Source organism: Cervus elaphus, chromosome X (assembly GCF_910594005.1).
Source record: "Cervus elaphus chromosome X, mCerEla1.1, whole genome shotgun sequence".
In the NCBI taxonomy this organism is placed as follows: Eukaryota; Metazoa; Chordata; class Mammalia; order Artiodactyla; family Cervidae; genus Cervus; species Cervus elaphus.
In genome coordinates, this window is record NC_057848.1 from 40,824,129 (window position 1) to 40,837,246 (window position 13,118).

Sequence of the window (13,118 nt, forward strand, 5' to 3'; positions counted from 1 at the left end):
ATCCTGTGCTCACCATCTACACAGCCATCCTTGGTTCTGGAATACCGGTAGTCTCCTCTTACTGATGGTTAGGGACTAGAGAGCTAATATAAAAACGTAAAAGAACCTCAAAGCCTGGACAATAAGGAAGGCATGCCTGAAGAATGGGAAGAATGAGTCAGTAAAAGCAAATCCTTACTCTGGTCTATAAGACGTAGTGTGTGATCTGGTCCCAGCCAACCTCTCTACCTAGCATTATCCCATTCTCCTTTCCACTCATGACAAAGCTGCTATACTCCTTTATCCTCTGAGTCTTCACCCAAGCCATTCCTCTATAGGAACACATCTCACCCCTATTCACACAGGTCCTAGGGAAGCCTTCTATAACTCAGCCATGCCTTCCCATCCCACATTTGGTCCCTGTATTCTATATTCTCATAAAAATGTTACTTTTCTTTTCAGCACCTGCCACATCTTTGTACCCTCCCTCAGCACCAAATAAAGTGCCTGGCAAACTGTAAGCACTCAAATATTTGGTGAATGAGTTGGTGAATGAGTAAATGGATGGACAAATGAATGAATGATGGCTCCAGCTCTCTGGGATCCATCCCCAAATAACAGGAACAGGTGCAAGTGAATAAAAGCTTTCAAGTAATAAGATCTGAGTGTATTAAATATATTTATATTATATATATCATGTGTTTGTGTGTTTATGTGTATTTGGGAGGAAGAGGACTGTGGGCCTTTCATCCAGAAAGTGTTTGTAGTCAACTATTGACTATCAGTATATATATATACTGATGTGCATGGGTGTATATATATAGATATAGAGGTGGGGGAGAGGGAGGCAGGGGGAAGAGTGTGTGTATATATGTATGTATTTGGGAGGAAGAGGACTGTAAGCCTTTGTTCCAGAAAGTTTTTCTAGTCAACAGTCCTCATAACTGAAAGACGCACATGCAAGCTCAGTCACTAAGTCGTGTCCAACTCTTTGTGACTCTATGGACTGTAGCCCACCAGGCTCCTCTATCCATGGACTTCTCCAGGCAAGAATACTGGAACTGGTTGCCATGCCCTCCTCCAGGGGATCTTCCCAAGCCAGGAATTGAACCCATGTCTCTTGCATCTTCTGCATTGGCAGGTGGATTCTTTACCACTGAGCCACCAGGGAAGGACCCGAAATACAGGTCCCATAGAAACCATAAAGAGAATGGAGTCCAGATTGCGGGAGAAGATGAAGCCGGCCGTGGACGAGATGTTTCCCAAGGGCGCCGGGCCGTATGTGGACCTGGACGAGGCAGGAGGCAGCACTGGGCTCCTGATGGACTTGGCAGCCAATGAAAAGGCAGTTCACGCAGACGTTTTCAATGATTTTGAAGATCTCTTTGACGATGATGATATCCAGTGAGGTGTGTCCAGCGGTGCATTTGGTGAAGCTTCGCCACGTGGTGGTGTGGTGGGTCTCCTTAAAGGACAGTTTCAGGTGGTTCCAGAGAACTTGTGGGAATCGCTAGAATTTAGGAGATGATTAGCCAAGAAAGAGAAGGTTTTAACCATCTGGAGGAGGCCTGTTAAACTCTGAATGTGGCCAGCTTTTGTCCTTAACTTCAGTTAAAATAAAGTGATTACTTGCAGGGTAAAAAAAAAAAAAAAAGAGAATGGAGTCCAGAGGAAAATAACGGTATGGCAAGTGTTGTGTGTGCCTGTGGGGCTCTGGCTCAGTGTGATTTTTCTGTGTGCCTCAGGAGTTCCTGTCAGGCTTTGTTCTCGTTTCCCAACATGTTTGACCAGAGCTGCTCTTGCCTCAGTGAGGGACTATCTGCTCTTTGTCCCCTAGTAGGACATAGAGGACAATGTATGTCTTCCTTGGACAAATAAGAAAACTTGGTCAGGAGGCAGAAAGTACAGTGGTGGGAGTGGTAACTGTTTATTCTTGGGAGTCTAATTGAATTTTAGAGAAATAATTTGCATAATATTAAATGATTTGCATACAGATGGGACTAAGACATTCCAGGAGACCCTTCTTTACTTTTCCTCCCTCCCACCTCTACCGTTTCCAGTCCAAGGTCGCACAGTCAAGTTGAGGCCAGTCAGAGAGTCCCTCCTAGGTAGCCCTCACCTCTGGCAGCTGGGAAAAAAAGATACCAAGACAAGAGGTTTAATAATGTCACCTTAATGATATGTAATTTTAACTGAAAGATTTACTACTTCTAAGAGTCAGATTATGAAATATCATTGGCACTTGCTCACCACTGCAAATACTATTCATGATATTTTTGACTGGGCTGCCACTGAGCAAGAATGAAGTTGTTTGTAAAGCTATTCTGAAAGAGTCTGCAAGCTATATGGTGGCAGCACCTCTCCCATTTAATTTTTTGGTTACAGCAACCCTTTGGTTGTTACAGAAAAATATAAACATATATTTTCTCCTATAGCCCTCAGCACAGGTCTGCGGTTGTCAGGCCTGGCCCTGGGATACCATCAAGTTCTTCTGATAGGCTCTAAAACTCATATCAGCAGTGGAAGAGAATTAGCTACCATATCCTGACAAAAGAAAGTTCTAGAAATCACCAGGAATTTCCCAATGCTAGAAGTAGGAAGCAGAGGATCCAGGTCACAGGGAATGGGCATAGGGTTGCTCAGGAACTGAGCATGAAGGAAAACCAGACAGATGGGGAAGAGGCCCTTAATGAGTTTCAATGTCCTGCCAGATGGGGCAAATTCTAGGATCTTAAGGGTTAGGTGAAGGCCAAACCTTCTTGTGAGCTAAAACATGTCTACAGCTAGACCAAGAGGCAGACCAGGGAGACCGAGATAAGGGCTTAAATCTTCAGGAGAACCAGAGTGGGATACAAAGGCAGGAACCTGGGTCAGCAGTCAACTATATTCAAACACCTGAAGAATTAGCTTTTTAAAAAATCAAGTTGATGGCATCACTTGCTAGCAATAAAGCTACCTGGGTAACATTGTCTCCAACAGTCCTAAGGGGCCATCAGATCCCTAATCAGCTATTAATTAAAACTTTGATATCTGAAAGGGCAAGAAAAAAAAAGGTGGGGGGTCATCTATTAGAAAGACCAGAATCCAGAACAATGACAACTATAAATGCTGACAAGGATGTGAAGCAACAGGAACTCTCATTCATTGCTGGTGGGAATGCAAAATGGTTCAGCCAGTTTTGAAGACCATTTGGCAGTTTCTTAAAAAACTAAACATATGCCTACTGTATGATCCAGCAATCATGTTCCTTGGTATTTACGCAAAAGAGCTGAAAACACATCAATACAGAAACCGGAACATGGATGTTTATAGCAACATTATTCATAATCATTCAAACTTGGAAGCGAGTGTCCATCAAGAGGTGTGTGGACAAAATGGAATATTACTCAGCCATAAAGAAGAATGCATTTGAGTCAGTTCTAATGAGGTGGATGAAGCTAGAACCTATTATACAGAGTGAAGTAAGTCAGAAAGAGAAAAATAAATGTTGCATTCTAACGCATATATACGGAATCTAGAAAAACGGCACTGAAGAATTTATTTACAGGGAAACAATGGAGAAACAGACATAATAGAAAATAGACTTATGGACATGGGGAGAGGGAAGAAGGGGGTGAGGTGTATGGAAAGAGTAACATGGAAGCTTACACTACCATATGTAAAATAGATAGCCAACAGAAATTTGCTGTATGGCTCAGGAAACTCAAACAGGGGCTCTGTACCAACCTAGAGGGGTGGGATGGGGAGGGAGAAGGGAGGGAGGTTCAAAAGGAAGGGGATACATGTATACCTATGGCTGATTCATGTTGAGGTTTGACAGAAAACAGCAAAATTCTGTAAAGCAATTATCCTTCAATAAAAAATTTTAAAAAATTTTTTCAAAAAAAGAGGTGTATAGACAAATAACCTACAGCACATCAGGACAGTGGAATATTATTCAGCACTAAAAAGGAATGCCTTTTCATGCTGTTCATGGGGTTCTCAAGGCAAGAATACTGAAGTGGTTTGCCATTCCCTTCTCCCGTGGACCACATTCTGTCAGACCTCTCCACCATGACCCATCCATCTTGGGTGGCCCCACATGGCATGACTTAGTTTCATTGAGTTAGACAAGGCTGTGGTCCGTGTGATCAGATTGGCTAGTTGTCTGTGATTGTGGTTTCAGTCAGTCTGCCCTCTGATGTCCTCTCTCAGTGCCTACTGTCTTACTTGGGTTTCTCTTACCTTATATGCAGAGTACATCATAAGAAACACTGGGCTGGAGGAAGCACAAGCTGGAATCAAGATTGCCAGGAGAAATATCAATAACCTCAGTTACACAGATGACACCACCCTTATGGCAGAAAGTGAAGAAGAATTAAAGAGCCTCTTGATGAAAGTGAAAGAAGAGAGTGAAAAAGTTGGCTTAAAGCTCAACATTCAGAAAACTAAGATCATGGCATCTGGTCCCATCACTTCATGGCAAATAGATGGGGAAACAGTGGAAATAGCAGCTGACTTTATTTTTCTGGGCTTCAAAATCACTGCAGATGGTGATTGCAGCCATGAAATTAAAAGACACTTGCTCCTTGGAAGGAAAGTTATGACCAACCTAGATAGCATATTAAAAAGCAGAGACATTACTTTGTCAGCAAAGGTCCGTCTAGTCAAGACTATGGTTTTTCCAGTGGTCATGTATGGATGTGAGAGTTGGACTATAAAGAAAGCTGAGTGCCGAAGAATTGATGCTTTTGAAGTGTGGTGTTTGAGAAGACTCTTGAGAGTCCCTTGGACTGCAAAGAGATCCAACCAGTCCATCCTAAAGGAGATCAGTCCTGAATCTTCATCGGAAGGACTGATGTTGAAGCTGAAACTCCAATACTTTGGCCACCTGATGCAAAGTGTTGACTCATTTGAAAAGACCCTGATGCTGGGAAAGATTGAGGGCAGGAGGAGAAAGGGACAACAGAGGATGAGATGGTTGGATGGCATCACCAACTCAATGGACATGGGTTTGGGTAGACTCCAGGAGTTGGTGGCGGACAGGGAGGCCTGGCATGCTGCAGTTCATGGGGTCACAAAGAGTCGGACATGACTGAGCGACTGAACTGAAAAAGGAATGAGCAACCAAGCTATGAAAAGACAGAGGAACCTTAAATGCATATTACTAAGTGAAAGAAGCCAATCTGAAAAGACTACTTGATTCCAGCTATGTATAGCTGGAAAAGGCAAAACTATGGAGACACAAAAAGATTAACAGTTGCCGCTAAGGGTGGAAGGGAAGGAATAAGTAGAGCACAGAGGATTTTTAGGGCAGTGAAAATTGTCTATGGGACATTGTAATGATGGATATATATTTCATACTTGTGCATTTCCAAAACCATAGAATGCACAACACTAAGAAAACAAAAGGGTCTTTTAATCTGGAGAATTATTGTTGGCTAGAAAGTGCTCTGCACAGTCAAGAGACTTTGGTTCTTACTATGATTCTGCCACTTACCAGCTTTGTGACACTGGGCAAGTCCCTCACCTCTGTAGACCTCAATTTCCTTTTTTGTATCAAGTGAAATGAATACTTACAGATAGGAAATATCAAAGGTAGTTAGAAACAAAGAACTCCAAATTATTCAATTGAAAAAGTGATTGTGTCACTACATAAAAACCCTCATGGTTCTTTCTTTAGGACAAGCCCCACAACCACTCAGCATTTGTCATTCTTTCTGGAAGGTGACTTTCAGGAGACTTCTGTTAGACTGGCAGCCTTCTCCTAAGCAAACCTTTTTTAGAGTACAGAGGAATAACAGTTTATCCATGCATTCAGATCACTACATTGAGTCTTTAATTCTTACCCCAATTAAGCATTTTCTTATAAAGGGCATATACTGCATGGGGCTGCCAACTAAAAAAAATGTCACTCATCACCCAGTCCTATGGGGATTAATTTATTAGCCACTGCACTCACTGACCTTCAGGAATGAGGCAATCAGGGAAACTGGCAGAACAAGGCCTTCAGATAGTTATTTTCAGGAGAAAATTTTATCATTCACAATTCCTGCAGCTCCTGATCCTTAGAAAAGCACCAAGACCATTAACTAAGACAGCTGTTCCTTGTGACTAGCAGCAACCTTATACGGTGATATGCTTTATTGTATGCACCCTTCATCAAAATCACATATAGGCTGACTGCTCCCCTGGTCTTCGAAGCAGTTCCTCAGAGCTCTCTGAGAGGCTGTCTCTCAAGCCATGAAGTGAAGTGAAAGTTGCTCAGTCGTGTCCAACTCTGTGGCCAGGCTCCTCTGTCCAAGGAATTCTACTGGAGTGGGTTGCCATTTCCTTCTCCAGGGGATCTTACTGACCCAGGGATCGAACCTGGGTTCCTGCACTGCAGGGAGATTGTTTACCATCTGAGCCACCAGGGAAGTCCCTTTCAAGCTATACCCCTCAGTAAGTCCTCCAACAAAACTGAAACTCGCAGCTCTTCGCAGCTCTCACGTTGGGCCTTTTTTTAATCAGTCGACGTAACAGTTGAAGAGGGTAGTGTGCTGGAGTTGGCCAAGGAGTCAGAGACCTGGGTTCTAGTCCCAGATCTTAAATAAAATGCTAAATTATGTGAAGTTATTTAGCCTCTACTTCTTAGATTTCTCATCTGTAACCTGATGATCATCACAATAATAATTATAATAACAGCAGCTATCATTTGTTAACACCTACAATGGTCAGAAGTAGAAAAACGAAGACCCACAAAAGGTTTTCCTTTATCCAAGGTCACCAACTAAGAGTGAGATTCAAGCCCAGGTCCTTCTGGCTTCAAAACACATGTTTCTTTTTTTCCCCCATTATTCCACATTGTCTCCCATTAAGTAAGCTAGAGAACCTCCAAGGTCCCTTCCAAATCTGACATTCCAGCATTTTATGAGCCAAAGGTTCACTTTACATGTACTCAACTTCATGGTCCTCACAGCCCTGCCCTTTACCATGATATTCTTAATCTCGTTTTTTAGAAAGATTGCTCACATTTTCGTTGAAGACCTTGAATCATTTATTCTTAGCCAAGTAAACAAAAATACTTTTGCATCTTTCAAAAACCTTAGCCCTTTCACTAAATCAGGAGCTAGGTGAGGCACTTGTTCTAGAACAGATTCCTGGCTCAAGAGAAAATTCTAAACGTCTGGTAACTGAGGCCACCATCACTACAAATGTCGTTTTTGTCCCCATTGAAAACTGCTGGAGTATGAAGCTGCCTCCGAGTGGAGTGATGCTGAGAATAAAAGCTCCGAACCTACATGGGTGCACACTCTTCTGTGAAATTCCACCAACTGAGACTTCATCTCTTGGTCTTTGAAGAATTTTAAAAGTCCCTATTAAAACAGTAAGAACTATGGAAGGATAATACCTTAAACCTGTAGGTGGGTAAGAAGCAACTTTAATGTGCTAAAGAATATAAGCCCATTATGGTGTTGGAAACGGTCTAAATTCCTGGTGAAAGAAAGAAAGGGTTCTTCCAGCAGAGAGGTGTGGGAAGTGGGGAAGGGTCAAAACCAGCTTGACCGACTTCTAGTTTTGCTGCATTTGAATCCTGCTCATGGAAAACCACGAGAAGCCTGATCAATGAGGGTGAACAGAAAGCAGCCTTTAAAATGTGAGAAACAACGGTCAGAAATTAGAGACTTGGTAACTTCCATACCTAGAAAAACCCTGGAACAAACAAAGAAAATAATCAACAGACAAGGATTTTAGGACACAGAGGGCAATCTATCAGCCTGACAATGAAGAATACAATGTCAGACAAACCTAATTTCCTGTTCTGACAGAGCAACAAACCCAGCAGTTTGGAGAAAGTAATAAATGTGCTGTATTCCCAGATGGCGCTAGTGCTAAAGAACCCGCCTGCCAGTGCAGGAGACAGAGGAGACAGGAGTTTGATCCCTGGGGTCAGGAAAATCCCCTGGAGAAGGAAATGGCAACCCACTCCAGTATTCTGGCCTGGAGAATCCCAAGGACAAAGGAGCCTGGCAGGCTACAATCCATGTTTTGGCAAGAGTCGGACACAACTGAAGTGACTTAGGACGGATACAGGTGGTGGGTCTTTACATTGTGTCCCCAGGGTGAGGGAGAAAGATCCTGAAACAGTTTGCCAGTAGTGGGCACCCCAGAACTGAGCCAGACCCCCAAGCACAGCAACTGCAACTGCATGGTCACTTAAAGCCTACCACAAATGGCATGGTCATTCAAGTTCTGTTACTGTTGTTCAAGATTTGAGATGATTCTTACATAGGCTTTAAAGGTCTTACACAGGAATTTTACCTCAGCCCTGAGCTTTCACTGCTAGTGCTGGAAGGAACCTAGAATTTGTCCACTGTAATTGAACTAACTGCCTGTCAACCAAGGAATCAGTATAAAAGAGATTTTAAATCAGAAACTAAGTAAAAAGCTAAACTATTTATTGATAAGCACAAACTAGAAACCTAAGAAATTAGTAAATGAAATTGAAGAAGTACACATCAGAGCAAATCCAAAGACAGGAAATCTTTTATCTGTTAATGATTTTTGCGTTAACTTATAACCAACATCTCAATTTTTCAAACATCAGCCCTGCCAGGCACTATCAGTCAATTAACTGACCCCCTCCTTTCCCTGTCACCCTCTTGACAGACTTTCCACAGGTTTTATAAAGTCGGTTATGTACAGAACTGCTTGGTTTTCCTTTCAACATGTTTAAGAATTCTTACAATCTCGCCAGGGTAAAGATAGTCCTTTCAGTTATACCCAGCTGTCTAATCAATGTGAGCCCCACATTATCTTGTTTTATTTCATTGCTCATCTCAGCTCCCTGCTGAGACTGTATCCAACAGAGATACAGGTAGATGTAGATGGAGATAGACTGAATTTTGTTCCTCTCTTCCCCAAATTCATATGCTTAAGTCCTAACCCAGAAATATGACAGTAACTGCAGATGGGGTCTTTAAGGAGGTAACTAAAATAAAAAGTCATAAGGGCCAAGCTCTATTTCAGTCTGACTGGTGTCCTTAGAAGATCATGTGATGTCACAATGAGAAGCCTCAAAAGAAACCAACCCTGCCAACCCATTGATCTTGGGCTTCTAACCTCCAGAACTTAGAAAAACAATTTGTTGTTTAAGCTACCCAGTTTGTGGTATTTGGCTATGGCAGCCCGAGCCACCCAAGACAGATGAAAAGCGTTAGGCCAAGCTGGATTCAAACTTGCTACTTGTTATCTGTATGGCATTAGATGAGTCACTGCATCTTCCTGAGTCTCAGTTTTCCCATCTGTAAAATGGGGATAAGAATATCCTCTGGTGGTGGTGGTGATAGTGTGACCATTAAAGAATATGTATGTATGCTGAGTCATGGGGAGAGAAGGAGGTCCCTGAATAAATGGACTCTTAAAAAAAAGCACTACCCTCAATGCAAGTATGTTTGCATAGATCCTGATTTTTTATCCTAGTTAAGGTTTTATTGGCTTAACTAAACCAGAGAAACGTTTTCAGTTAAAATTCAGCCTTTAAAGCTCAGAAACCTTCTTTTCTTGCTGTTTGAAGTTGCTGTATTTTCTTCCCAAGCTCATTTCAAACTGTTCTGCCCCTCAGTGCCAGATAGAAAGCTTCCTGAAGTATTAAGTGCACTCACATAAAAAAGGATTTCCTCAGTTAATTTCCATTTTAACTGACTCCTTTTAGAAGTTAGTGTGTCAAAATTAAGATCCGCATATTCAGGTCAGAGATCTGCTCATGCTGAAAGAAGCACTGAACCTCATCAGAGCTTCCCTCTCTCTGCAAAGCCTTTATCAGAACCTCCCTTTCCCATCAGGGCTTCCCAGGTCTCTCAGCGGTAAAGAATCCGCCTGCCAATGCAGGAGATGCAGGTTCAACCCCCGGGCAGGGAAGATGCCCTGGAGAAGGAAATGGCAACCCACTCCAGTATTCTTGCCTGGAGAATCCCATGGACCCTGGTGGGCTACAGTCCATTGGGTCGCCAAGAGTCAGACACGACTGAGCACGCTCACATGCACACCCTTTGCCGTTAGGCAGAATCGGACTGTACCTCCCACCAAGGCAATGCCTTCTAAACCAGCACACTGTCACAGGGCCAACCGGACTTCACAACAACAGATGGTATAAAGCTATCAAGACAAGGAATAAATGGAATTCAAACATTTACAGTACAAATCACATGAGATTGATTTGCTGTTGTTCTCTTTAATCAGAACCAATGCTTGCTTGTTTTAGAAACTGGTGGGCAAAAATTATGCAATAAAACCAAAAGTATATAAACACAGATCATCAGAATTAAACAAAACTCACATCCGTAATCAAGGCCAAGCACGTTTATCAGACAAGGTTCCACGTGTATTGCCCTAGAAATTTGCTCAGGAGGTTTCTCCTTGGAGAAGGCCATTTGTGGCTGTGAGAAAATGAAAACATATGAATTTCCAAAAATTAGCACATCAGCTAGCGACCCTTTGGACTATAGCCCACCAGGCTCCTGTGTCCATGAAATTTTTTAAGCAAGAATACTGGAATGGCTTGCCATTTCCTCCTCCAGGGGATCTTCCTGACCCAGGGACAGAACTTGCATCTCTTGTGTCCCCTGCATTGCAGACAGATTCTTTACCACTGAGCCATCGGGGAAGCCCTAGACATCAGCCAGACTTCAGTTCAAATCCCATTTGGGCCTCTTGAAACCTGTATAAGTTGTAGACTGTGGTACTCAATAAATATCTGCTTTCTTTATTCTCCTTCACAAGGGAGGCTAAGATTCAGGTGAAATGGTAGTGTTCTGACATCACAAATCAAGTCCTATATATTTTAACTTGTTATCCTCTGTAACAATGCTGTAACAGTGGTCCCCAATACTTTTGGCACCAAGGACCCTTTTGTGAAAGAATTTTTCCATGACAGCGGTGGGGGGCGGGGAATAGGAAGGATGGTCTCAGGTTGATTCAAGCACACTACATTTATTGCATACTTTATTTCTAATCAAATGCCGCTGATCTGACAGATCAAGGCAAGAGTCTTTGGATGGAGGTTGCGGACCTTTGCTCTATAACATTATAGATGATATTATCTATATCCTCATTAAAGGATTTGCTGAATTTTCTTCATGTCAAAAGCCGGACTAAGTGGTTCAACACATAGGGAACCAATGCTTGTACTTCAACAAAATGTTTTCACACTGCCAGTGGGTGCGATGGGTGTGCAAATTTACAGACTCACGAGGCACAGACAGATGATGTTGGCTTGCTCTTTTATTACAGTCCCTGAAGTCACTTATCTGCTGTGGATAAGCAGAAGTGGCAAGAAGGTGACAGATGCAGTAAAGGATTCTAGATAATCGTAGGTTGCCAGGTCACGATCAGAAACAGGAGATGGCAGGGTAAGGTGACAAATGAAGGCCAGAAATAGAAACCAGAGTCACTTGGCCAGGCCAAGCCAGAGATAGAGTGAAGAGAAGCTCTCAGGCCTACAGAATTGGCAAACACTGAAGAGCCTTGTGTATGTAAACACGCAGCACAGAATCTTAACTGCTCCCTGGCATGAAAGCACTGCTCCTGACTTATTTGAATTCTAACTATTAATTTCCGTTTCCTCCAATCTATGAAGTACAGCTGAGATTACTGGCTATGGACTTTGAAATCAAAGTGAGGCTCTTAGCTGAGACAGTTCACCGTGATGAGAGTCACCTGAAATCAGGACACATTGTTCTCCAATTTTATACACTCAAAAAGCATCCAGCTCTGTACACACAACAACTATAGTGATAATTATTAGTAAATCATGTTGGACTGCATTTCATTCCTAGCTGGTCTTTAATGTACACAGGGCGAGTGTTGGGATAGGGTGCAGAAAGTAAGTTCCAAAATATGTCTGGCCTTGGAATGAAGTTTATGGTGCTAACTGGGGATCCTGGAGGCAGTATCATAAACTCCATGATAACATTAATTGTAACAATGAATTACAATTGACAATATAACCATCCTTGCTGTCGTATAGGATGGAGGATCTTTTGCAGTGATGTTTTTCCCAAGCTACTCTGGTGAATCCCAGAACAGTGGGATGCTTTTTAAAATGAAGACTTTGTGCTCCCACTCCTAGAGATTCTAATTCATTAGGTCTAGCTCAGAAATCTCCATTTTCACCAAGCACCCTAAGTGGATGCAAATACTCTTATGGACCATACTTTGGAAAATACTGAGCATTGGCACACACAAAAAAGAAATTTCCTATTTCAGACAAACCCATTGAGTCTTTCTGCTGGATGTGGATTTTAAATGGAATCACAGAAGTACTCTAAACACTGGATTTGGCTTGCCCACTGGTCTTTGGATGACATGCAATGCTAAACTAAGGACATATGATGCCAGGTTTAAGAGTCTCATAGACCAACTGTAACATCTCCACCAACCCTCAGCCTTTGGTTCTCTTGCAGATTCTAACCCACTGAATGCCTGGTCAAGACACAGTTGGGGTCAGAAAAATAACCGCAAATGATTTGTGCTATTCTACCATCAACATTTCACCTGCAAACACATCCAGGAAATCTGGCTCCATGTTAAGTTGAATATTAAAAAGGTCAAAAATTTGATTTAACTCAAAAATAATTCTCCTTGTCTAGGAACCCAACTAACACCCACTTTATTATTCATTTAATTGAGTTCCCTGGTGGCTCAGATGGTAAAGAATCCGCCTGCAATGTGGGGGACCTAGATTGGATCCCTAAGTTGGGAAGATCTCCTGGAGGAAGGCATGGCAACCCACTCTAGTATTCTTGCCCGGAGAATCCCATGGACAGAGGAGTCATGGGGTCACAAAGAGTTGGACACGATTGAGTGCCTACTAGGAAACAAGCTATTGCGGTACAAAGCAATGATCCTAGTACTTAATATTTATTCAATTCCAAGTGCTGTGCTAAGCTCTCTATATGCATTATCTGGTCTGCACCACAATCCTAGAAGTACCACTATTATTCCCACTGACGGGTAAACAAACAGGTCCACGGCCACATTGTAAGTGGTAGAACTGGGATTTCACCACTGGTCAGAGCACACATGCTGAACCACTCCACTGTCAATTACATTAGCACTGTTTACGGATTAGAGGTTCACAAAAAGCGGTCTTCAGGCCAACAGCGTTGTTAGCACTA

The 13,118-nt window shown here is 42.5% G+C and overlaps 1 protein-coding gene and 1 long non-coding RNA gene across 2 annotated transcripts in view; one reads left to right on the plus strand and one right to left on the minus strand.

The window, feature by feature from the left end:
* LOC122689185 overlaps positions 1-13,118 on the minus strand; it is a 376,442-nt gene that overhangs the window by 332,788 nt on the left and 30,536 nt on the right. The gene's annotated exons all lie outside the window — the stretch shown is intronic.
* Positions 1,187-1,520, plus strand: LOC122689183 (COP9 signalosome complex subunit 9-like). The gene has a single exon (XM_043895386.1). The coding sequence runs from the start codon at positions 1,190-1,192 to the stop codon at positions 1,385-1,387; it is 198 nt and encodes a 65-aa protein (XP_043751321.1). The 5' UTR covers positions 1,187-1,189; the 3' UTR covers positions 1,388-1,520.

What these genes read in the sequence shown, in the direction of transcription:
- LOC122689183 (XM_043895386.1), top strand. Translation starts at nt 1,190, where the DNA reads ATGGAGTCCAGATTGCGGGAGAAGATGAAGCCGGCCGTGGACGAGATG.